This window comes from Condylura cristata, unplaced genomic scaffold (genome assembly GCF_000260355.1).
Source record: "Condylura cristata isolate star-nosed mole 26May11 unplaced genomic scaffold, ConCri1.0 scaffold00003, whole genome shotgun sequence".
Taxonomy (NCBI): domain Eukaryota; kingdom Metazoa; phylum Chordata; class Mammalia; order Eulipotyphla; family Talpidae; genus Condylura; species Condylura cristata.
The window spans coordinates 29,266,740-29,294,625 of NW_004567104.1; the positions used below are offsets into that span (position 1 = coordinate 29,266,740).

Sequence of the window (27,886 nt, forward strand, 5' to 3'; positions counted from 1 at the left end):
CAATAGGAAAAGTAAACAATTTTACAAGATTAAAATGTTAGCAATGAAAGACAGACATGTATTTGTAACATATTAATAATTAGACTTTCTTTTAAAAGCAAAATTTTTTTAAAGCGGAAATAAGTGAAAGTATAATTCATTATATTCATGAAAACTTTACTGTATTAAAAAGAAGTTAATATATTGACAGGAAACAGCATGAAGCAAAGAAAATTGATTCATATTGGTCAAAACTCAGACATGTTCTAGGTAAAGTTATCAAGAAAGAATCTTCTGGAACCTATGTAAAAACATTAAGCTATTTAAAAAAGAATGAAAAGTGATTGATATGAGGAAGAACTGTTCTAATTCTTGGTAAACATACACCAGAACAAGAAAAATTAAAATACTATAAATAAAATACTTTTTTATATTTAATGATTTGCTAACTATGTCTAATTTACCCTTGTATGTACCAGATACACATGATTGACCAGTATGGTCTCCCCTTTTCCTATGATATGAAACTTTGACTGCTTTTTCTTTAGTTGTTTTGAAAACTTTATTGTAGTCTTAAAGGAGCTGTTTTTGTATTTAGAATTTTGCATTTTACTGTGATTGTTCAGATTGCTACTGGTTAGTAGAAATACTATTCTGTCTCAAAGTTGGACCCTTAAGTAGGTTCCTCTTACTTACGTACGTATCTTCCTTCCAAACATCTGAATACCATTTATTTGCCCTGTGTGTTTTCTTCACTGTAAAAGTAAAAGTTATTTTACTGTAGTAAATAACACTCCCATTGACACTTAGCAGGAATTAATGCTTCTTGCTAAGCAAGAAGTCAGGATAGGCATCCTACCTCCCTTCCCTTTCTGTGTCACAGCTGATACCTTAACTGAAATGAGGATTATACTCTCTTACCTGAACTGTTTAATAGTCTCTAGCAAGTCCTCTACTTCTTTTTTTATTTTCTCTAATCCACTATATTGTGTTCATCAACCAAAATAATCTTTTTAAATACAGATATTACATTGTATCATTTCCAATTTAAAACATTTTCTGTTTTTAATGAACAGCCATATACCAGAGACATTTTGTGGGGGTGGAGTGGGGAATGGGATCAAAAACGGGAGCAGGGGAGAGAAGTGCACTGGACTATGGTGATGGCACACGGGTGACTTGGTGATGGGAAACCCACGGCGATTACAATTGAAATGAAAAAAAAATGTACAAAATGTTGTAAAAAATAGACTACTATATTATATTAAAAAAAATTTCTGTTTTACTCTAAATAAAATCTAAATCTTATTGAGTAAATCACAGCACCACACATGTAGCTTCACTGCTCGTCCTTCTCTCCTTCCTTTGCTCTTTAAACTCATACCATACAGACACTTCTTTCAGATCCTTGATTGCACCAGTGACTGTCCTAATTCTTTACTCATTCTGTTCTTAGAGTATTCTTTACCCCTATTCTTTATATGGCTGTCTCTTCACGGTTTCATTTCTCATAGCACTAACCCTTAGACAGTTTAGAATTATTTCTTTATTTAAGTACCTATTTGTTTATTATTTATTTAAGCTTTGCTATAGAGTTTTATGTAATACATACCTATATCCTTGTGTATAGATATTAAGTAGATTCAGATACCAAAGCTAGTAGTAGCAGTTCCAGGAAAGTCCCATGGAAATTGGGGTGACCTGAGTGTGAGTTGTTGCCTACATGCCTAAGAACATGGAGGGAGACCCACAATGAGACATACAAAGAGAGATGAGGGGGAAGGGGGGTTATTTATTTACAAAGGCAGCTAGAGGAAGGAAAATAGAGGCAGAGAGAAAGAGAGGGAACTTAGTTGCCCAGTATGTGGTGAATTACTCTCTGTCCCACTAACAAGTGATAATACTAGGGTACAACTTCGGGTCGTAGAAGCAAAATCACCCAACTCCAAATGTGTTCTGTTATATAAGCATGACTGCTTAACTCTGCCCCTAGTTCCCAGTAGCTTCCCCAGTTAGGAAGTCTGCTTCATGGCATACATTGTAAAACTGTGCAATAAAGATATGCCCACAAAACAAATGAGAAGTATATCCTAATATACTTCAAAACAAGTTGAAGAAAATTTATGGGTTATATGAAGGAACAACACGAATAAGAACTCAGAAAATTACTAGAAACAAAGAAAATTCTTATTTCAGAAATTAAGCTTAATAGAAGGGGCACAGTATTTCCTTAAAGTAAATGAGATGAGGTAGGTGGGGGAGGGATAAGAGTAGAGGAAGAAGGAAGCAAGATGGGTGACTTAGGGGAGGTTGCACTATGGTAGTAATGCCTGATGGGAGTATCCAAATATTGCTTCCATTGTAAATTAATTAATTAGTCAATTTACATAAAAAATAGTTTTTTTCCCTTTCACACCCTGAGTAGTTCAGTCCCAGTGACATTAGATAGTACAAAATGTAATAGTTCTCTACATTGCAGAGCTGGGAAGATTAGGCAGCTGTGGCAACACCATTAGGATTTAACCATGGAGTCCCAGTATGGGACTTCCACATGAGAGCTGCTCTGGTGACACTGGATTCTGAGCAGAGTGAGGAGGTTACACATGGAACTGGTCAGAGCCAAGTCGGAGAAATAAAAAAGAGAAATTTGATTAGTTACATACAGAGAAATTGACTAAATGAGTATGTATGTTAAGGATAATATCCACAATTCTCACTTTTGGAGAAAAGAGTTATAAAAATAAAAAAGGGAGAAAACTAAATATAAACTTACAAGATGAGAATTGAAGTTGGTATGAACTAATGATTTTCGATTTACATAAAGATAATTATAAATGTGGGTATAGTTTACATAGATATTCAAATAAGTTGACTAAAAGTCAAACAAACTTTCATAAATAAAAGCTGCAGTTAAGTATAAGAATTAGTGTGATAGTTTATATAAGCCTTTTCTGAGACAAGAAGGCAAACTTTAGCCACTCAGAATGATATGATATAAAGATTGGTGCTAGCATGTAACTAAATTAGTTTTTAAGAGTGTCTATAAAAAGACTATGAGCTCTGGCAGTTTGAATAAAAGTAGTTACAAGAAAATGGGGAGAGAATTTGAAAATAATATAAAAACTAAATAAGCTTTCAGTGTTTTAAAGTGTTTTCTTTTTAAAGATTTATTTATCTATGCACACAAGAATTGAGGTGTAGGGCAGAGTGCAGGCAATGGAAGAGGATTCACCAGAAACAGAGTAGAGAGCAGAACAGCCGGATCTACTGAAGTACACTGCTGAGGGGAGAGGTGGATGAGGCAGGAGAGGTCTGCTGTGCCATGTGGGTCAGCTCCTTGGCCAGGGATTGAATTCAGCTGCATCGGCTGCTGATAGCTTCATAGTACTGAGATATAACCCATAGTACTGAGATATAACTCCCCTCAGGGAGGCCCAGAGTTTTAAAGTTTTTAACTGACTCTAAAAAGATAATACTTCCACAAAGATATGAGAAAATTGTTCATAGTAGAGGACCAAAAGCCAAGCAAAAAGGCTATCATTAAAACAAAAGGCAGACCTTCCAATTTCATATTTTTGTATTTATTTTTAGAAGTATATGAATTTTACTGAGATATTTATTAAATATATAGCTATAAGTATACTTTATTTGCAAATATATTTATATAAAATATGTGTTTATATCATTTCTTTTTAGGAATTTTGTGTATACATAAATTTAGGGAGTCATGTGTGTACAAATACATACAATAAATACATAGGCCAACAGCTCAGACTATGTTCCAGTTACTGTTGATTCGTAACTATACCAAAGTTTTATCAGATTAGGCATTTTTAAAGATTTATTTATTTATGCTTTCTGAACTGGGTACATGTGAGAGGTGCAGGGGCGGTGAAAGGATTCATCAGAGACAGAGTGGGGAGCAGAACAGGCAAATCGGTGAGGTACATTGTTGAGGGGAGCAGCAGGCTGGTCAGGAGAGGTCTGTGGCGCCATGTGGATCACCTCCAGGGCTGGGGATTGAACTCACAATGAAGCGGCTGCAGCTAGCTTGCAGTGCTGCATCCTTACCCGTTGCCCCACCAGGGAGGGCCCTACACAACTATTTTAAAGATGATGTAGATTACAAATTCGGCAGGATTTTTGGTTGAATGTTTCTTACACTCTTGCAGCATTGACTAAATTACTTAAATGGATTCAGCTGGTGGTTTAACTGCATTGTAGTGGCCAAAATGGATTCACTCCTTTGTCTTGTGTCTTTATGATATTAACTAAGAGTTATAACAACACTGGGCTTACAGCACTGTCAGCTTACTTCTGAAGCATGTTGCTTTAAGGGTACTCAGACTTCTTACATGCTGTCTAACCTCCCGAAGAACAAGCATTCCAAAGAAGCAGGCAAATGTTTCTTTGCCTTATAATCTAACCTAGAATATCATATATGATCTTTTCCACCATATTTACAATTCCACTGTGTTATGAGTCCTAAGACCAGCCCAAATTCAAGAAGAGAGGGATTAGAAGAGGGATTAGATTCCACATCTTGACAGGACAATGGAAAGGTCACACAGTGCAAGAGCATGTAGTATGGCAAATATATTATCTGCCATAGGCTTTCCTATTTATAGAAGATTTGATTAATATGTGTGTGGCATAAAATGAGTAGACCTAACATCAAACAACTTTAATCACCAAGGGTTAACTCATCTTAATTGTTAAAAGAAAAATAATTTTAAGATTTGTTAATAAAGCAAAATCTATGTAGTAATTTGCTATAACAGAGATAAATGTTAAAATAAAGCAACTATCTAGCTCTAAAAGGAAAAATGCTGTTATGAAGAGTTACTGTTATAAGCCTACTACTATACTTACTAGTAAGTAAATTAAGTTGGAGAAATGTGTTTCTGGTTAAGGAAGAACAATAAGTATATGTCTGTATATGTATCTATGATTATATAACCATTATTTATAAATGCTACAAAATATATGTTAATCTATTTGCATGTACTTTTGTACCTTCTTTATATTAATACAAATGAAAGAATAAAGCTTCCTTTAAATGTTTATTTGTAGTGACCATCATGGCATAGGGAAGGAGAGAGAAATGCAAGCTAAACTTTTTTTTTTTTTCTTATTGAATAGATTTGACTTTGCAACTATTTTGCCAACCTATAAAAACAGTGACACTATTTTAGAAAAATAACTTCTAAAAATTCAAGTTAAATATAAAAAAGAACAGTTGAACTTAAATACATATCCATTTGGCAGTATGAACACCATACCAAGTGACTTTAAAACAGTTTTTCAGCTGTATATCCCTAGTGGCCCAGACTCTGAGGATAGAAAGCAATAGGGAAAACATTAAATGTTTCCCATAATCATTTCATGGTCATCGTGTTAGTGTTATTTAAGACTGTTATGAGTGCAATATTGGGTAAAACAAGTCATGGTGCAGTATTATAATACTGTTACTGGTGTCTTGAAAACAGATTCTTTACATGAAAAAAAAGCACATACAAAAATATATTATAAAGGAGGTGAAATTCTAGTGGTCAAATTTTTAATTAGAAGAAACTATATAAACTCATGATTCACTTTGTAGTTAATCTGTGACTCTGTAATCAATTTTTCTATGTTTACCTGTTTACACATATTAAAGCTTTGTCATGAGTTGGTAATTTTTAATTTTCCACATTTTTAAACAATAATGAAAGTGTATTTTGTTATATGTTGATGTGAGCTCTTAAATGTTTTGACTTTTTAGTAACTTACTGCCTCATTTCATCTTAGTATTGATAAAACAAGATTGATAACTGGTGAAACAAGATATTCAACAGCAGTCACTTGTAGTCTTTTTTCTTAAACTATATAACCTTGCAAAGTTTTGCTCTAGCTAAAAGACTGGTATTTTAAGAAAATCTGATGGGCTTGAACCTAATTGTCTGTAAAAGAGTTTATTATAAATAGAGAAAAGCCATGTATATAACCAGGTAGTAACTGCAGTATTTCTGAAAAAGTACTTATTAAGGGTTTCATTATTAATATATTTAGGCCCCCCACCTCTTATTTTTTTTAATATGTTCTAAAGTATAGTTTAAATAATTCTTCTTCAAAGTCATTTTTGTGTAACAATATCATAAAATGTTTACTATTTCAGGTTGGTTTTGTTATTTTGAAAGTCGATGAAAGTCTGGTGAATTTTATTAGGCAGATTTTTAAGACATTTTTTAAGACATTCCCACTTTATTAACTTGTGCATATTCAATACTTAAGGATATAAAATTAACTGATTCCTGCATGTGGGAAAAGTCACTAAACAAAGCACCTAGTATAACCTATTATAGATTTTTAAGTATAAAATAGAATAATTCCTAATTTCTATTTTTTTTTTAGTTTGTACTTAAATTAGTAGTATAAGATTAATACTGCTATTTGATGTGTGGAAATTGTCTTTTTGTTGATTAAATGTGTTATGAACTTTAGTAACATAAAATTATAAATTTAAAAAATTATAAATTTTAAAATGAGTTAAAGTAAATTATTAAAATTCAACACCATATAACCCAACAATCTCACTCTTAGGCATATATATCCCCAAAATATGAAACCATCAATACAAAAATTCATATTTTCAATAAAGTTCATAGCAGTATTATTTACAATAGTTAGTACATGGTAGCAGCCTAAATACCCATCGGCATACAGTTGGATCAACAGGTGGTAAAACCACACCATGGAGTGCTATCTTGCCAAAAGAAAGAATAGAATACAGCTGTTTTCAACAAAATAGAGGGACTTTGAGAGACTTAATGCTCAGCAAAGAATAATAAAAATAAATACTGGATATTCACATAGTAGACAATTCAATAAGGTAAAAACAATTTCAAAAACCAATCAACACCAGTAAACATCCTGGGGGCTCTGTGATTAAGGGAGTGGGAAGGTAAGGGAGAAAGGAATATAAGCAAAGGAGGTAAGGGGATAGAGAACAAAAGAGAAAAAAAAGTACTACTGTACATGGGCAATATATTATAATCACAGAAAATTTTAATCCAGTCAATTTTAACTTATGGTACACTTAGCAGCTTATTAATTTAATTTATAAATTAGTCAAATTTTATACAGATACTTTCTTTGAAGGTTCTAGCCACATTTAATCAATTTAAGACAACTTTAATACTTCTTTCTTCAAGTAACTTACTTTTAGAATATATAATACAAATTTCTCTTTTTCTTCAATCAGAATACAGTCGTTTTGAAGCCAAAATACATGATTTACGGGAACAGATGATGAACAGTAGCATTAGTTCAGGATCAGGTTCTCTTCGAACTAGCCAAAAGCGATCTCTCTATGTCAGGTAAATTGTTTTTATTTCTGTGGCAATCCTTATTAATGCATTCATTCTTTTTCAGGTTGTTTCACTTAGCTGTGCTATAGAAAGATATGTTGCAAACCAAAGAAATTTTTTTTATGCTTGATTTCCTGATAATATATCTTTAATAAATTGAAATATTATGATTTCACTAATGTTTTTTCATAATAGACTTATTTAACTCCTTGAATGATAATTGCATGATAAAGAATCAGAAATTTTTTTCAGTTTATATATTACTGGTGGCATTTATTGTTTATCTGTCTTATCATCCGACACTTTTATTTACCTGTATCCTCTTGTAATATAAAATACTCTCCGTTTAAGCAACATTTAATTACCATAGCACTTTCCATAAGGGTAAGGAGAATATGTATAATAATAATTTAAAAGTGAATAGTTCTACTAAATAAACACTTGGGCTAAGACACACATCTTATTTTTCTATAACATAAGATTAACAACATGAATCTTAATATTTAATAAATACCAATTGGTATGTAAATTATTCTTTAGTCCTTATTTACTAAATAAGATTTAATATCAAATGGATATTTGTATTTCGCATACATTTTTAAGTAGAGCTTTTACTGAGCACTTAAGTATACTATTGTTTTAATGTTAGATGATTGCTGCAAATAATCTGTATCATTCTTTAGTAATCTCTCCTTCCTTATGACAATATTAGGGAGACTAATGATAATATTTTCATTCTTCCTCCTAATAAAGACCAATGTTTTATATGCATTTTAATATATGTATTAGCCTTCCCACTTTTTGTTTGCACCTACCTCCCTCCTACCATTAGCTCTGGGAAACTTGAATGAACACAGTAAAAAAAAAAAACAAAAACAAAAAAACTGTTAATTAGTTCATTCATTTATCCAACAAATAATTCTACCCCTCTTCAGTTTTATGTCAAAAAATCAGTTTTTAAAAGCTGGGCAGCATAAAAGGAACATGGTTTGTATCTTAATTTCTATTTACCAAATTAGAACAAAAGAATGAATACATTATATTCTAGATGAAATTTCTGGGGTCCTGTCATGTAGTCCTTTTTTTTTAAGGGGGAAAGGGAGAAATGATTGATTTCTGTTGAGGTAACACTAACATGCAGCATTGTATAGATTCTAAGATAACATTCTTTGCTTCCTTTATTATCAATATATGTGCACCCAACACTGAAGCACCAAAATATATAAACAAATATTAACAGTACTAATCTTAGCAAAAAATAAAAAGCTTAAATAAACAACCTAACCTTATTCCAGAACCAGAAAAAGAACAACAAAAGCCTAAGATCAGTAGGAGGAAGAAAATAATAAAAAGCAGATCAGAAATAGAAAACCAAAACAATACAAATGATCGATGAAATGAGTTTTTTGAAAAACATAACAAAATGATAAATTGTAAGACTCATTAAGGAAAAAAATGATTCAGACAAACTCAGAAATGAAAGTAGAGATAATCAATCAATAAATAATGAAAGTCTGCGACCAAGTGGCATCACTGGTACATTCTTCCATACATTGAAAGGAAATCTGATGCCAGCCATTCTCAAACTCTCCCAAAAACTCAAAAAATGAGGGAATGCTTCCTAACTCCTTTCATGAGAACAGTCTGATACAAAACCAGATGAAGATAGCACAAAGGAAAAAAAAGAAAAGAAAATTACATGCCATTTTCTTCTTTTTTATATGCTTCCATCCTACTAACCAGACCCAACCCCACTTGCTTCCAAGATCAGGGGTGTTCAGGTTGGTGTGGCTATAGACCTTTCTTGTATTTTTGAGAGTTAGTTTGGATACTATCAGTAGAATGTAATTTATTTAAATATTACATAAATTGAGTAGTAGGACATTGCTTTCTTTTTATCCAATTTTAAAATATTCTTAAAATTTTGGATTATTATATTAATATTTCCCCATTAGAACTGGCAACTATTAAAGTTATCCATAGTTTGTTTTTATCATTGTCACTGAGGCTGAAAAACCTCAGTTTTATCTTCAGTTTGATGAATAGATGAAAAGAATGGACTAACAGTATCTAGTTTTCCAGTCCATAACTAATGAGTCAAATCTGTCAGGGAATATATTTTCCCAAGTGTGTCAAGTCAAAATTCAGGGAAGAATAGCTCCTTTTAACCCTCTCTTATTGAAGTAACATTGTGTTATAAAAGTTTTGGGAAAACTTGTATTAATTTAGAACAACTCTTAGATTGGTCTTCATTTTAGAATTCAATGTAGGGTGCCACAAATTAAACATTTTTTTAATTTCTCATACTATATTGAGGGAAATAACAAATTATTACCATAACAAGTTAATTTTGCTTTTTATTATTTTCTCATTTTTTGTATAGAGTACAAAATTGAACTTGTGTTATGTTGCCTGCCATTACATGTTATTTGTTTATCTGTGTTTATCTATTCAAACTGTCTCAGAATCCTATATTTAATTAACATTCTAACAAGTAATTTTTCACTTTTTTCCCTTCTTAAAATAGAGCACTCTTTGATTATGATAAGACTAAAGATAGTGGTCTTCCCAGTCAGGGATTGAACTTCAAATTTGGAGACATCCTACATGTAATTAATGCTTCTGATGACGAATGGTGGCAAGCCAGGCAAGTTACACCAGATGGTGAAAGTGATGAAGTTGGGGTGATTCCAAGTAAACGCAGGTAAATATAAAGCCGTTTGAAAATTGAGTAACATAAATAATTACTGTTCCTTTAAACATCTTTTACTTGAGGAGGTAATTTTATACTTTGATTTTCATATTGTGTTTCACAGCCATTTAATTTTATTAACCTTGTTTTTGCAATTAGTAACATAACTAGAAAATATGAAACCAAAAAAAAATTTCTTTAAGACTCCTAGTAATTGCTAAAAACAAAATAAATAAATTACAAATGAACATGCCATGTTTTATACCAGTGGTGAGAGAATCAAAATCCTCTGTAGTTTTTTTTCTATGTAGATAATGATAAAAGCTTTAGGAGTTTTGACTGCATTGTCTCCTTTATACAAAAAAAGAAAGAAAGTGATATAAAAAATGCAGAATTTTAAAAAAAATCGTAACTGCTTTCATTTCTTTTTTCTTGCTTAATTTAGAATAATGGTGTGTTCAAGGTCTTTCTTCCTTGCTTTTAACCACTTATTTTAGTGAATTATTGGTACTTACCCTCTAGTGGCAAAAGTGTTAAGTGCAGATTGTATTTGAAAAGACTAATTTTGGTTTAGAGAACCCTCTGTGAGGTCTGTGCATTTATATATAAATTTATATATTGGATTTATGCTTTGTTGAGTCACTATTATTGATAAATTTGCCAGACCATGTACCTCTTCATAGCCCCCCCCTCATATATGTATATATAGAGTATGTATGTGTATTGCGTTTATACATACCCGTTCACAGAACTTGAAAAATGGGAAACTTAAATTATTACCAAGATTTGTAATTGTGGTTTTGTTCTTCATGACTGTCCTATTAGGTAAGAGACAGCTGTTTGGCTACATGGTATTTTGGTAGCCCACAGCACAACTTTTTTCATGCAATAGTAAATAATCATCTTTAAATTCAGAAATGTTTGCTCTGTTTCTTATGGAGTCAGTAGAAATGTCACATCTTAAATATCAAGGTCAGATTTCATAAAATTTTCTTATCCTTTGGAACCTCATGTCTTTAAAGGTTTTATGTATGCCCACAACAAATGAGAACTACAAGTGTCTTTGATGGAAAGAGATTTATTCCACTGTGTATAAAATTCTTCATCACCCGAAGTGATATAAGATACCTTTACAAATCCCCAAATTCATGAATACCAGCATGGAACATGATTTTTCTCCCATAAAATATAGTATGAAACTATACCTAATTATGCCATTTCATTCTTGTATATTTATTCAAAACTGTTTTCTTAAATAGAACTCACTCTTCCTTCGACCTCTTTTCTTCGACCTCTTTTCTTCTAATAATAGCACGAGAGATTGTAGTTCCTCAAGTCTTAACTTTTTTTCAGGAAGATTACTTATAAGTAAATATAATTTAAGTCACTCAGCTGTTTGCTGGACAAGATAATGATTAAAAAGCAAAGCTATTTTAAATTGTAAATGTTTACTCACTAAATATTAGTTTTGCAGTTCCCTCAATAAGTGCTGAGGCAAAACTGACAGTTAATTATACATATCATGTACCTTCAGGATTGTTCTAAAATAGTAAAGGACATGTGTTGAATCTATGATTTCTAAGGTTCTGCTGTACCCATAGTAAAACTATATTGACATACAATACATAAAAATTTATTCATATGCCACTTTGCTAGGGTTTTCTTCCATATACTAACATAGTTGTTAGTGAAATAGAGGATTTCTAAAATCTTAATTTACATGATTAATGCCAGATCCATATTGGTGTTAGTGTTTTTCATGAAACTTGTGGTTTTGTTTGTTTAGGTAACACTTTAACACAATTCAGTATTAAAAAAATCTAAAAGCTATATAGATTCCCCCTTAACCCTGTTCCCCAGACACTCATTTTACTTTTCATAGAGTTATCAAGGTTACCTGGTTTTGAAAAGCCTTCCAAAAATATTATACTTGGTTACTTTATGTATTTTACACATCTGTATCACTGGAGTTAAGCTTAATGTTTTTATTTCCTACCTTTTTACTTTTTGAAATACCAGAACTACAGAAAAGTAAGTACAAGAAAAATGCAAAAATAGTACAAGGAACACCCACATATCCTTCACCCACTTTCAATAGTTGTTAACATTTTGTTCCATTGACTTTCTCTCTCAAGCTTAGTGTTTATACAGTATGTGTTCCATTCTATCCTAATACTTAAAATAACAAAACAATTAGAAAACTTGCAGAATTGCTAAACTCCGAATTGATGTCTAACAATAATGTCAATGTAACCATGAAATTGAGTATGTGTCAGTAATATGGTATTTTGATACTTCTCAAGTTTGGTTTTTTTTTCATAGTGTAATAAGCCCTGTTTATTTCAGAAACTTGACTAAATTTCTGGGTACAAATTTAAATTTTAGAAAATAAAAATGCCCATTATAAAACTGGTACTTTTATTGTTTCAACAGTTAGATATGTTTGGTACTCTTAAAAAGCATGTTCTGTATTTTCACAGGGTTGAGAAGAAAGAGCGAGCTCGATTAAAAACAGTGAAATTCAACTCTAAAACCAGAGATAAAGGGGTGAGTATATGAAATCTTTTAATTTTAGAAGTTAAAAATTGAGAATAGGTAGGTCCTTTCATAACTCGTGTTGAGCTACGTAATCAAAATGCAGTAGATGTTTAAAAACAGTCCTTGTCATGATGCTTTACAACAGTAGATACTAAAGTAAGCAGTTTATTGTCAAAGCATCCTTTTCATAGACCTTTCCAAATTATCAAAACTATTTTTATATATCCTTAACAATATATCACTGGTCGGTCAAGGCTATTTTATAAATGAAAATAATTCATCCTTCATCAGCTGTCCAATTAGAAACTTGTCCAATTAGAAACTTGGGTCACCAAATTAATCTTGATAACTAATTTAATAAATATGAGAAAGTAGAGCCCCCAAATTATTAATTAGCTTATAATACAAGTTATAGGGTTTTACAAGGAATTCATGGAAATTTCTTCCTTTCTTCCCTTTTTTCCCTAATATAATTCGTTAGTAGAACCCATCTTTTAAATGTTTGAATTAATGTGAATTTTTATTTTGTGGGAATAAAGTGACAGTCAACAGGAAGAGTTTGTAGATTGACAAGAAATATATCAAAATCCTTTCATATGTATTTTACACCGGCATTTATTTTCATTTAATCTAAGTTTACTTGAATCTAAAATTATGGATGTTAATAGAAGAAAAGGATATTTCAGGCTTCATCCTACAGTGTATGTAAAATTACTGCAGTGGAATATTCTATCATTGAACATGAAGGAAATAATGAATGTATTGTACTGAAATGGTACTTACAGCAGTTTGGGGTTTTTTTGTTTTGCTTTTTTTATCTAAAGCCACAGTTTTATATATCTTTTCATCATATTTCAAATGAATGGGGAAAGTTAACAAATAAATCAGTCTTACTCTGTACACATCTGGTATCACTAAACATTAAGACTTAAAGCTTTAAAAAAATCAGGAAATAAAATATATGACCCTCAGCAGAGAAATTAAATCTGAGTAAATTTTAAAATTCATTCATTTATTTTAGAAATTCTAAGTTCCTTTAAAGTTAACATACAGATTTCAGAAAAGCAAAAATTACATAGTATAAACTGAAGTATTTAAAGTAGAAACTTTTATCGAAGGGAAGAAGTCACAAGAAAATGCTCAGGATTTGAAATACATACAGTACTCTTGTGTGTTTGTTTCATATATGTTTTGAAAATAACTTCATAAAATGCACTGTCACTGTATTGAAAAAAAAGGTTGCATGTTGTAACTTTTCTTTCATACTATAAGAAGTTAACTAAATTAACGACATATTTAAATCTTAGTCTTGTTTGTTGACTGTAACCAACTTTATACACAGTCACTGTGTTCTAACACAGCACCAAAAGTATGCATGATACTGAGTGGGGTAAAAATACGCTTGCCATTGATACAGAACTGCATTTCTTTCTGTAATACCATTTCCCAATCTAAGTTCTAGTCCTTTCTTTAACATGTTGCTTGTGAACTTTTTTTCCACTACAGACTTAATAACATTTCAGTTTCTCATTAACAGTTTAGTATTCACTTCTTAACAATTTTGAAGTACTACCTATGAAAATTATATTAGCCACTTAATAATATATATTATAAATTTGTGTTATTTTATCAATTTTATTTCATTGTCTCTCTTGCAATGTAGCATTAATAATAAGAAGAAATTAAACAGTATTTTTATTTAAAATGTAGAGAAACTGAATGAAGGTAGTTTATTTCTTCAGTTTTGTGTTTTCCCTACACATTTTTGTCTTGTTTGCTTGTGCTATTTTCACTTTAATAAATTCTTCAACTGGAAGATTTTGTGTAATATAATTAATACATTTCATAACTAACAAGCATTTTTCTATCCTATTTGTGATATCTTTATGATATCTCATTTTGACTAACTGCAAAGACATCAAAAATCAAAACATTTTAAACTTCATGTTTCTTTTGGTTGTTTGCTGTGAAACTGACTCTGACCACTATATATGCAGTAGGAAACATAAATAACCTTTTATTAAAAGCACATCAGTTTCATCAGAAATCATAATTATTTAAGTTCAAAGCCAATGATTGACACAAATGAAAAGATTCAGTCCTTCCCAAAGTTACGTTACCATAAATTTTTCTCTATTAAAACACATTTTCTTCTATTTCTCTTTTCTAAAATTTGGGTGAAGCAAAGATTCTTACCCAAATAATGCTACTTGACAGTGTTTAAAATAATTGTAAGCCCAGATTCACCTACAATTATTTTTTCTCGTTAATTTTTAAATTATGTTTAGATTTATAAAAAGTTTAAGATTGAAATCAAGATAATCTGCTTAACTAATGAACAATGAACCTATTAATCCTTAATTGTTAATATAAAAAGGTAAAAATGAAAAGTTAGCATAGTTTTTCTAAGAATTCTTATCAGAATCCTTTCAAATAATTTGAGCTTTTAAAAGTCATTTTAATCCACTTTAATTCCTTACTCACCTGGCTTCATTTAAAAATAAAGGCATACCAAAAACATACTTCCCTGGTTGTTGATATTCTTCAAAATAATTATAGCATCTTATGATTGGCTAAACTCAAGACAAAGAACAAAATTTCTATCCTTTGTACTGTTCTTGCTTCAAAAAATATAATTCGTGTATAGGCAAGACCATTCCCTTCAAGACATGGAGATCTGTAACAGAAATTACAAAAGAAACTGTTCCTCTTAATGGTCTCATTTTTGTGCTGTATGCTCTTTAGTCTTTGAATGCATAATTTTAGAGAAAGATGTATTTCCAACGTCACTACAATAAAGGAGTGTCAAATCAGCTGTCTAGCTCCCTCATAGTCTTCATTGCCTTTGGACTTTTTTAAGCACCAAACTTTTTGTTCCCTATTCAGTATATGGTGTGAATGGATTGGAACTGATTTATTCTTTAAACTTTAAAAAAAAATAAACATATAGAGCTTAAAGATAAGTCAAACAGTTATAATAACCTACAAGTTGGCCGAGGAGAGCTTTAATCTCCTTCACTTAGATGGCATTGATAAATCCTAGTTAGGCTACTGGTTTGATGGCCCCTCACAGCTTTCTTCCAAGTTTCTGATTCATGCCATAAGCCTTTAGTTGTCTTTTTTCCTCTTCCATAAAAAACAATAATAATAACATTTTTGTTGGTTTTTAAATATTCAGCACTAGCAATTTTCTCAGTTGGTTTACTTTTCTTCTCTAGTAAGGCTTTTTTTGGATAGTTTGTGTCAAAAAAAAAAAGGGGGGAAATGTGCTCAAGCCAAAGAAAAAAGATTATTGCCTAATGCATAAAAAAAAGTAAAAGCAGTTAGAATAGCATTTATAATAACTTCTGCTATAAACTCCCAGTGCCTGAAATTTCAGAAAAATATAGATTGATATGAACATATGTTAGTTTGGCTTTTACTATTGATTATAATAATAGCTAATTGATTTACTTTTCCCTTTTTATCAAGTAGCACTTTCTCCTTATTTTTAGATATTATTGAATTATACTCTTCAAATTTTTTAATCTTTTTAGTTGTAATATATTATAGAAGTTAATATAGAATTAGAAATTCACTTTATATGTGATTAGAGTAGTATTAATATACAAACTGCACACTGTGGTCACAAGAGTCAGCTTCCACAGAGCTACTAGGCTGGGCCTTTGTACACACAGACAGTAGACATCCCTTTGTTTTGCCCCTCCTTCTCTTCTTCAGCAGTCATTCAATGACAAGCGTAAAAAGAACCTCTTTTCCCGAAAATTCCCCTTCTACAAGAACAAGGACCAGAGTGAGCAGGAAACAAGTGATGCTGACCGTAAGTATGTGAATCCAGTGGTCAACTGAAAATAAATGTAGAGGGACCTACTGCCCTGCAGTTGGTTGTTACCATGGAGACAGTTTCAAGAGCTGCAACAGGTTACTAGTAGGAACAGAGGCAACTTAACAAGAATAAATAAGTTTATTTAATCAATCTTAAATTTTCTGTCATCTTAGGAATTCTTAAAGTACACAGTATTTTTAAGTTACATGTTTAAAATAGAAATACCATACACTCAATGAATATTTGTGCAGAAAACATGGATATCTGAGATGCTGCTTACTGTTTTCTATGAATAACACTGCCACTCTGATAATAAATCATTTGGAATCATTTATTTTTATCCTAATTCTTCATTATATGTTGGCACTCAGAATTTTACTTTTAAAATAGCAAGAGATGGGCTCAAATTTTACCTCTTCCCTAATCAATCTCAAAGATTGAACTTCCATTCTTTCAGTACATTACATTTAGTTGCTAATTTATGTTGAACTCAGGAATCTAAAAACACTGTTCTATAAGATATGTGTACCTGTAATGGTCTTGGAACTGTCTCTTACTGTAGCACCAATTTTATGTATTACTGACAACTATTTTCTTTGATTATCTTTTTATTGCTTGCTCTCTGGGAACTACTCTCTACAGGAGATCCCTGACGACATGGGATCAAAAGGCCTGAGTAAGTGATCAAAATATTCCCAAGTTATTTTTTAACCTCCATCTACAGACCTACCTTTTTCCAACACATTTTGAGATTCATGGTAGTGCCCTTTTGGCAAGAGGAGGTGTATAATTTTTATATTACCTCTAGACTTTTCATGATAAGATGCTTGGGATTATTATTTCTGTAATACACAACTTTTGTTTTTTTAGTGCTGATTTTTCACATTATTTGTTGCGAAACTCTCCTCATAATTACATTTTCCTTTTTGTAATTTTTATGACATACTTTAGTCTTTTTTTTTAATATAAAACTTTTAGTTTTTCAAAATAGTACTACCTGCCCTCATTATTAGAATGTAAAATATAATCTTCCTTGTGGTTTTATTTCTCCCCTTTTATTTTAGTTAAAATTACTTTGACATACTGTATTAGGTACATAATGCTATAATATAAAATTACAAAATACAGTAGAGCTTAAATATTAGAGAAGAATTATGAACCTTCGGTTCAAGACTCTTTAAAGGAAAATTGTACATCTTTCTTAAGGAGGTTGTAAGTTATGAAAAGAATTATAAAAAATAATATCCTTTCTTTTTCCTTTAGGTAGGATATTGTCTTATTTGGGGTTTTGTTGTGTTATTCTTGTTTAATTTGTAGTTTGTACTTAATCTTCACTTAAACATCATACAGACTCATCAGTAACTAGTGGAATGAATGAATGAAATGAAGTAATTTCTGGAAACAGAATTTTTACTGTGGTATTTTTAAATTGATTCAGTATGAATTTTTACTAAATATTAAGGTTATTTTTAGCTGTTAACTTAAAAATTAACTTAAAGAAGTAACCTTGAAAGTTTCTTTTCTAGCTAGTTATTTTTATTTGGATTATTAAGCATTTTTAAAACTTTATTTACAATTCATTGATCATTACAGGTATATCCAATATCTTTTCTTTCTAAGATCTGTATTTGTAAACATTAAGTTTCATAGATTTTTTCCTAATTATAATAACTATTCTAGAATTTTTTCTAAACTGTAGGTACTTCTGTTTCAACCTTAATGATTAATGTTTGTATTAAATTGATGAATTATGCTTACTGTGTAATTATTTTTATTAGGTACACTTTATTTTTAGAATTTAGCAAGAGCCACAAGTTTAGTATCACTAATGTCACCCTTTTTTAATCCATTACCTCTGGAAAAATATATCAGTGGAAATCTTCAGAATTGGAAAATATTTCCCCAGATTCTTAATGCTATAAAATGTTTCCTGAGAATAACATTTTAGAGAGTGTGGGTCAGCAACTGAACCATAAATTTTTAATATCTGTTGAGTCAACAGAAACCTGTGGAAAGTTAATTGGAAAGGAACTAAATACAGATTTGTTTCCATGATATTTTGATGGATGATAATTATACTTTGACCACATTATATTTCCATCTTTCTTTTTTAAAAGATTTATTTTATTCATTTATGCATACAAGAGCTGGAATGCAGGCCAGATGTGTGGGGGCTGGGGGTAAGAGTATTCACCAGAGACAGAATGAGGAACAGAACAGGCAGTCTGACCAAAGTACACTGCAGGGGGTTAGCAGCAGGTGAGTCAGGAGAAATGAACTGCCGCACCATGTGGGCTAGATCCCAGGCCGGCCATTGAGCATTCATGCTGCAGTGACTACCAATAGTTTCATAGTGCTGAGATTGAACATACACATAAACATACACACCCTGTGCACCACTGTGGACAGCCCCTCCATCTCTCATTTTAATTGAGGGCTGTTACTACTTAGTAAGGAAAAAAAATGGAAAATGATAACTGGTTACCAGATAGTGACTTTTGAAAGTGATTTAATTTTCTGGGCAGTGACTTAATATCTTTGAATGATTTGTTCCTATACTTTATCTCATGAGAACTGAAAGACTTTATTACCTGTTAACTTAATGGTCAGATAAGATAATATTGGGAAGATGTTGAGGGACTCAGAAAAATACCAGAATTCTTAAACTAGATATAATAGACTTATGACATTAAACAGATGATTAACCATTGAAAGCATGCCCATCTTTGTAAAATAGAAGATACTAGAAGGAAAAGTGCATCACAAACATTGTCTGTGCCTTCAGTGAGCTATATCTAACATTGAAAATACAGAAAATAAACAAGTACAATCTTTAAGAAATTAATATAAGAAATAATTAATATAAGAAATACTCATGGGTATATAGCAAGCCTGTTGGAACAGGATTCATGAAGGAACTGAACAAAAAGACATTATTCTAGAGAAACTTGAAGACTTGTGGGAAAATGTTGAATATCAAGAAAGACTTATTTTTGCATCTTTGTAATTTCACTTACGAAAAAATAGGGTGTTAATTGAAGACTTATGAAAAAATAGGATATTGATTGAAGAAAAGAGAAACAAAAGTGACACCCAAAAACACTTCATAAACAGGAATTCGGTGATTCTGCGAAGAAGAGAATCAAAAACTTGTTGAGTTGCACTGTTGAGAATAGAGGAAATAAAAGAAATTGCCTTTCTAAACCTAATTTTGACATAACAGCACTAGAGTGTGGTAAGAAATCAGGAGGAATAAAACTGCATCATCATAGTTCATGAATAGCTAGAAATAGAAACCTGTGAAGGTTTTATATTTTAAGAATGTAATTTGAGTAACATTTAGAGGAAGAAACTAGGTAAGATTTAACAGAGACTAAAAGGAAATATAATTTAGGAGGTGTTGTATAAGGTAATGAGAAGTTCATTTAGAGTTTCAGACAAAGGCTTGTACCTATCTTTAATATAGACCTCAATTTTTATAGCTTTATATTTTGTAAAATACTTTAAGAATTTTCTCAGTCAAACACATAGGTTTTTCATTATGTTTCTTTTTTTCTTTCTTCACATTTTAAAGTCTTACTTAAAAAGTTATATAGAGCTCTTAGATGCCAAAACAGGCATTTTCATTTTTGGAAAGAACTAAATGTTAAGAGTTATTATTGCTGAGGTTGATGATGTATAATACTTGAAGAGCAAAATGAAAAACATTTTCAAAGGAAATATTTGATTAGAAAGGTGAGAATTGCTTATATAGATCTTAAATAGTTGTCATCAGGCATAAAATAATTTGAAGAATATATTTATACAGTATATGTCAAAGATTAAATCTTTTCACTATAAATCTCTTAATAGATCAATTAGAAACAGAACAGCTTTCTATTAGAAAACTGGACAAAAGATATTAGAAGAGTGTTTAAAAGACAAACAAATGAAATAAGCATGTAAAATATTTAATGTCCCTAATAATAACTAGTCACACTGGCATACTTTTCTTTTAAAGTAGAACCCAGTGATGGATTTATTCTCATGTCGTTATTGAGAGTAAATTGGTACTGCCTTTCTCAAAAAGCATATCTTTTGATCTATTAACTTCTTCAAGGAATTTATCCTCGTATTGTAATCAGAGGTAGAGATAACACTACATATGAGGGCAATTATTATATATTATTTAGAAGTTTCAGCAAAAAAATAAAATATTAAAACTATCCTAAAATATCTTCTATTGGCTAAGTGTTTAGTGAATTATGGTTTATCCATACTTTATTACATTTTATAACCTCTGAAAGTCATATTAAAACATAATGGCATAGGAAAATACAATATAAATGGAAAAGTAAAATATGAAGCTACATATGTTGTCTCAGATTTGTAAACAAGCATTTATTTTCAGTAACACTGCTTTGAACATCCTTGTATATGGCCTTTGGTGGCATGTGTATGCCTTTCTATTGGGGGGGGGAGTTGCTAACCATAAATAATACATATATTCAGCTTTAATAGGTGCTGTCAAATAGTATTCCAAAATGGTTGTACCAGTTTACCTTACCCTGCCCATCCCCAATATAAGAAATCTAGTTTCTACATATCCATTTCTATGTAGGCATATCTATATTAGTTTTGTTTCCTTTTAGCCTTTCTGGTGAAAGATTTGCATTATCCTGATAAGTAATAAACTGGAACACTTTGTTATAATACCCTATTTGCTGAAGTACTTTGGAAAATATTCTTTGTAATTATCAGGAAAAAAACATTTTACAGTTCTGTAAGCTCTCCAGCGATGATGATGATGATGATGATGATGATGACTACGACATTCCAAGGGTCATACTTTGAGTGGCAAGATTTTATTGTATATTTGTTACATAAAAGGATATTTGAATGAACTTGCAGAATTTGATTGTATAATAGCTACTGATAGTTTTAGAGAACTCAAGATAGATAGGAGAAATCTTCAGAAAAGTTAGAAAAGAAAATTGTGGTAGCTTTAACTTAATGTCAGATTTATTAAATACTAAAATGGTAAAAATAAACCCAAGTACTATCAACTCGTAATTTATTTTCTTCTACACTTTCCTTTACTCCCCACTCCCCTCACTCCATTGCTGTAACTAATGTTTCTTTGGAGAGTGGAATAACAATCCTAAATAAATTTAAGACCTTTCTTTTAAAAATGGCATTCCTACTTAAGGGAATTAATTTTAAGGAAATAGGACAGAAAATAAAAAGTTTGTAAATGAAGGTAGTCATAAAAACATGTTGATGTTTGCAGGAAAGAATTTAAAGCAAGCTCAAATTTTCTAAAAAATAAATAATAAGACAAAACATTACTAACCCAACAAGATGTTTTAGAATAGTTAAAAATTATTGTTGTGTTTTGTATCCATGTGATAATGTGGGAAATTTTCAAACAAACTAGTGGTAGCATTTAAGCTACCATTTGGTTTATTCTCATGATTTTAATGTCCCTGCTTTATGTAAAATATGTGTGGTCAAGATAAAGTTTTCTCTTGTCTTCACAGTTAGTATCTAAGAGACATAACTTTTCACTGTGACAGCAATTCAAGAACTATTATATTTGAAATCTTAAATTCTACCATTCTCTAAACTTAATGTATTGCTATTTGTTAGGAGACTGTGGGTATATGGTACAGAAGATATTTCTCCTCAATTTTTTTCCTTACCCTTTAAAACCTTTTTTTCTTTTGCCTAGCATAGGAAATTTAGATTTCTCTCTCTCCCATGAAAAAAATCTGTTTTTCAGTTTTTATAAATAAAATTACCTTTTTCCTCAAATTCAAGAGAGACATTTATTGAGCGAACATGGGATATAACATTTACATGAAAAGTATATGTTTACTGAATAGTCAAGGTATGAAATGAGGTCACTTTCAAGGAGAAATGTTGTGGTTTGCAACCGAATATATTTATCTTTTTTTTTTTTCTTTTGCAAAACAGTCATGGTCAAATTTTACCAAAGCACAATTTCTCAGAAATACCAGTCTATTCTAACCTTCTAGAATTTCTTTATATTTGACTTTTTTTTGAGACATCTGAGTCTGTGACATACTGGGCTTATATTTATAATTTCAGAAGCATGAAATTTTCATTTCTTGTCAGGAATGAGAGAAGCTGAAACAAATCTATTTTTTAAATGGGCATCTATTTGTTCAAATATAACTTGCCTCCTTTGTCAATCATTGCCATTCATAAACTAAATTTAACATTTCCAACAACATGATCTCGTTCTGGCTTTTATGTCTACATTGGACTAATTTATAATTTAGGATCACTGTATCCTCTTTGTTATATTCTACTTATTACTTGTAATTTAGACTTATAAATTGTACAAAACTGAGATATTGTCCTGAATTAACAGGTTTTTTCCTTGTTAATTCATACCTATTTGAAAAAATTTAACTTCAAAGAAAATCAAAAATGCTTTTTAAAATTTCTTTGGTTATGTGTGGTTTATATTTCAACATTTTGTAACATCACCTTGTGTTTATTTTGATAATTTGCTTTTTTTTAACTCATGACCCTGTGCTTTCTTTATTTTTTCCATTGTCCTGCAATTTCAGAGCATGTAACTTCTAATGCCAGCGATAGTGAAAGTAGTTACCGTAAGTGTTTTAAGTTACTTGTTCTTTTGTAATCTCAAGTAATATATAACTTTTGGGGTATTTTTCCCTAGTGATTTGTTCTAAAAATCAAATCTTAGGTACTTTATATTTTAAAATCAAGGAAAGACAAATAAGATTCTATCACTGAAAAATAAAATCATAATATATACACCAGAGTTAATTTTCAAAATTCTAATAGTCTACTAAAATTGTTTTCTTCAATAATGCTATTTGTGTGCACAATACGTATATATGTATGTGTGTGTATCGTTTATTAGTAGTAAATAGTTGAATGAGAGATAAACTTGTATTTTGCCATTTTATCTATTAATATGAACATTAAAGTATTTTCAATAATGCTAAATCATAATTTGTTCTATTCTGTGTCACCAATACTGGTATTTGTCAAATTATTAATTATCACCAACTTTTGGTGGACATAAGAAATGGTGAAGAAAAATTTTCAACAATTGCTCAAACAGTAGTAATACAGTGATTTCTTTTTTTGATGTTTGGTGTTACATTCTTGATATTATCTTATGTGTACTTTGTAAGCATGTGAACAGATTTGGGCATGGGAGGAGGGTTAAGTAAATGAATATTATTAATTATAGCACCTTAAAAATTAAAATTACTTTTCTAACTTTTTTTTTTACTGCTGTCTAATATGAAAGTAATCTTGATTACAGATGAGTATGGCTGCTCAAAAGGTCCATCCTGTTAATACCAGTGTCTAGTATTTTTCTTCATGTTGACAGTATATACTTTCAACCCTCATTCATTTGATTGGTTTTTGTTTTTTTGGGTTTTTTTCATAATTGTTACTTAATGATTTTCTTTTTCTGAAGTAGAAATTTGATTTTTTGCATTTTAGCATTTTGTTAACTTATAGTACTTGAGTGGGCTTTCTAGACTAAAAAGAGGATATGAAAGTACATACTGTCTTTCTCATCATTTGCATGAATTATTAAGTGTGTATTATTCAGACTGCATGTTTTTGCTAATGTGCAAACCATGTTTTACATACAATACTTTAAAAAGCAGCTTGTAAATATGTATTTTATATATTATGGTAATAAACAGCAAAGTGTACATTTAAAGCAGAAAGAAATATACCACTATATGAATTTTTAAATTATATAGCACTATACATATAAATCAATTACAAATTTAGTGGAAAAGTTGTTACAAATTTTGATAATCAAGGAGAAAACCTTCAGATACATTATCCACTATCTTTTGCTTTTATTGAATCACTTGAATTAACAAACCTGCCAACTATGTTTTCCTGCATATTTCTGTGTATATGTTTGTATGTTATAAACTGAAATAATTAACTATTTTTTAATTTGTTTCATTAATCAAGATATAACTTGTAGAGTTTGAGTATTCATAAAATCTAAACTTAATTTAGATTTTAATTTAACTTGTAATGTGCTTTTTAAGATGAAAACACATTGCTTTCTCTCCCACACTATGTGATTCATTTTGTTTGAAGAGGATTTAGTTTTATCTAAAGCACTTTCTAATTCACTTTAAATATTTTTTAATTTAAAAAATCACTGGAATAATGACTAGCTTCAATTTGTGTTAAATTTTTATTCTAATATAGTTTTAATTATAAATAATGAGGCATGCTCTATTAGCATTATATCTAGTACAACCTAAAAGGCAACATATTTTTGATAGTATAAGTATGCATAAATGTAGAATGACTCAAAAATATTAATACTCAGAAGATTTAAGTTCTTAAAATCTAAATAAAAAACTAATAAGCACATACTTGACATCACAAATGAAGACTTTTAAATCAATATAATAATCTGTAAAGCACAATAAGAGAAAGGTAGTTATTAAATACATAGTGCATTTATATTTTGTTTTTATATCTATCAACCTTACCTTTGTGATTTTATAATGTGCCACTTTTATGAAATCTTTCCATAAATAAATTTTAAAGTGCCTTTTGTATATCTTTGCTATTTTCTCAGGTATATGCTAGTAATTTATATATGAAGAGTAAAATTAGCATTATTTATCTTTATAGATTTTTCTCATCTGTATTTTAACTTTCTAATAGGTGGTCAAGAAGAATATGTCTTATCTTATGAGCCAGTGAACCAGCAAGAAGGTTTGTAAAGTCTGCTGATGTTTTTATATAGTCTTCTAGAAAAATATATTCCTTAATTTGGAAAATAAGTCTTAACTCTTACTTCTTTTCAAAAGAAAATCTAAGAATTTTGCTGCACTTATTTTTTCTTTACTATATGTATATATGTAGAAATTTACTGTATAAGTTTTATGAATATGGTTTAGCCCACAGTATTTTAGAATATAGACATTTTATATTCCTCAGAAACTTCTTTCCAGTGTCTATGATAATGTTACCAATCTACCTTATTCACAAACTTACAAGTGCCTTTGTTCTTTTTCTGCTTATTCCCCTTGTCCAATCAGTTTCTAAGCCCTACTTACTCTATGATACCTTCCTTATTTATGACCCTCTTTATATCACTTCTACTACAATGTTAGTTCTGATTCTTAACTCCCAGTCATGTTGCTTATAGCATAATCCCTTATGATCCAGTGAATGTAATTTATTAGATCATCTTTTTAGATCACTGTGATCATATCACTTCTTACACCTATTTTCTTTTATCTTTTTGATATTTTTTGTATTTTCTTACAATTTAATATCTTTTTGTATTTTCTTACAATTTCTATTTCTAAAAAGATCAGTGAAACACAGTACTGTGTTTTCTCATTTGTGATGAAATGATGTTAGCAATGTGTAGAAATATTATCTGCCTAAATGCTGGGCTTGACTTGATAGAATTATCAAATGTTTGACTTCCTGCAAGAGACTGACTTAAGTTTAAGACCTTAATCAAGGTTTGTATAAACTAGCAATTTAGACATACTGGTACAGAAAGTGAAAAAAAAAATTCTTAACAGTTAATGACACTTGTTCTATTATAAAATAAAACATATTGATGTTTGTTGAGTGTTTTTTAACATGCAGTTTATCTTTATAGTTAACTATACTCGACCAGTCATCATATTAGGACCTATGAAAGACAGGATAAATGATGACTTGATCTCAGAATTTCCTGACAAATTTGGATCATGTGTTCCTCGTGAGTAACTCACACAAATTTTTAATTACTATTGACATTTTGTCACTGTGTTAGAAGTAAATGTTATCATTTCTAATGGTTATGCTTACTCTTCTATCCTCCATATTATTGCCTTCTTCAAATTTCATATCTGTTGAGTTGAGCTTTACAGAACAATTACTTAATATGTTACAATGAAAATATAATTAATAATAATTTTTAATAATGACTTAAGGAGAAATAAATTTGTTATATTTTTAATATTCAATACTTCCTCAACTTCTATTAAAGATACAACTAGACCAAAGCGAGATTATGAAGTAGATGGAAGAGATTATCATTTTGTGACATCAAGAGAACAGATGGAAAAAGATATCCAGGAACATAAATTCATTGAAGCTGGCCAGTATAACAACCATCTGTATGGAACAAGTGTTCAGTCTGTGCGAGAAGTAGCAGAAAAGGTAAGTGTTAAAGTGATCCTGGAATATAGTTTCTGATCAGATGCATCTTTGACATTATGAAAGAATGATGGGATATAAAGTTTTAGTTTATTCTGAAAGATACAGATATTGCAGCAGTGATTTTTTTTAAATAATATAATAGTTTATTTTTATATCATTGTGTGCCTTTTTCCATCTCAGTTGTAATCCCATGGGCTTCCCATCATCAAATCACCCGTGTGCCATCACCATAGTCCAATGCACCCTCTTCCCCTCCCTCACACACCCCCATTTTTGATCCCATTCCCCACTCCACTCCCATAAAATATCTCTGGTAGATAGTTGTTCATTACTGTTTCTTTTTTTCCCCTGGTCCTTTATGCTCCTGCTATGAGTGAAACCAATCCGGTATTTTTCTTTTTCTTTCTGGCTTATTTCATTAAGCATGATCCCTTCCAGGCAGCATTAATTATTTTAATCGACTCATTATTTAGTTGACTTACAAAATACATACAAGATAAAGTAGATGAAGGTCAACAAAGAAAATAAGAATAGTAGGAATAACAAGACAGGTCCACAAGGGGAAGTTATTACTTTAAAGTACTATATATTTGCTAGATATAGACCTGTGTTTAACCCTAGCTTTCCAGCATCTACTAGAATTAAGAACCTGAGGTAAAAAATGTCCATCACTAAAAATATATTCAAGAGAAGTGTAGTTGCTCCTGGTACTGAGACTACACAAAAATTTCTCCTGAATCATCACAATAAAAATAATACCAAAAAATCGAGATGGAAAAAAAAATGTGCAAAATGATGTAAAAAAAAACTTTTGTAATAATAAAAAAATAATAAAAAAATAATACCAATAAAACTAAAACCATTATAACAAACAGATTTTTTAAAAACATCCTTCAGAGTTGTCTGATGCTGTACATTGGGTTAAAGCAATTTTGTGATGACATCAAAACAGCATACCCTAACATACTGCTATATTTAAATTACTCTGACCCTAGAAAATAAACATCAAAAATTATTTTATGAAATAATTAAAAACTAACACTCAGGAAATACCTATAAAACCAAAAACAATAAGTCAGCATCTCACTCTTCCATTTGTAAGAGCTACTTTTTTGTAAAAGATTTTACTAATTCTGATTATTTTTTAAAACTGAAAAGAAAAAAGGGATGTCCAGTAATGAAAGGAAGAACTATGATAAAATAAGAAATCATAAATATTGGTGGTGGGAATATCAATTAATAGAATTACTTTTTTTAAAGATTTATTTATTTCTGCATACAAAACTGGGGTACAGGCCAGAG

General features: G+C 30.4%; 1 protein-coding gene across 16 annotated transcripts in view; it reads left to right on the forward strand.

Moving 5' to 3' along the window:
* The window catches only part of DLG1 (discs, large homolog 1 (Drosophila)), a 206,024-nt gene that overhangs the window by 159,536 nt on the left and 18,602 nt on the right, over window positions 1–27,886 (forward strand). For 6 of the 16 annotated variants that reach the window (XM_012733432.1, XM_012733439.1, XM_012733451.1 and 3 more), the window contains 9 exons: window positions 7,223–7,337; window positions 9,856–10,032; window positions 12,501–12,567; window positions 16,279–16,378; window positions 22,963–23,004; window positions 23,679–23,714; window positions 25,085–25,135; window positions 26,040–26,141; window positions 26,412–26,584. In XM_012733432.1, coding sequence (XP_012588886.1) covers window positions 7,223–7,337; window positions 9,856–10,032; window positions 12,501–12,567; window positions 16,279–16,378; window positions 22,963–23,004; window positions 23,679–23,714; window positions 25,085–25,135; window positions 26,040–26,141; window positions 26,412–26,584 — 863 coding nt within the window. Of the gene's footprint in view, window positions 1–7,222; window positions 7,338–9,855; window positions 10,033–12,500; window positions 12,568–16,278; window positions 16,379–17,026; window positions 17,061–22,962; window positions 23,005–23,678; window positions 23,715–25,084; window positions 25,136–26,039; window positions 26,142–26,411; window positions 26,585–27,886 lie in introns of all 16 variants that reach the window. The other 10 variants (XM_004675117.2, XM_012733477.1, XM_012733455.1 and 7 more) reach the window with 5 other exon arrangements.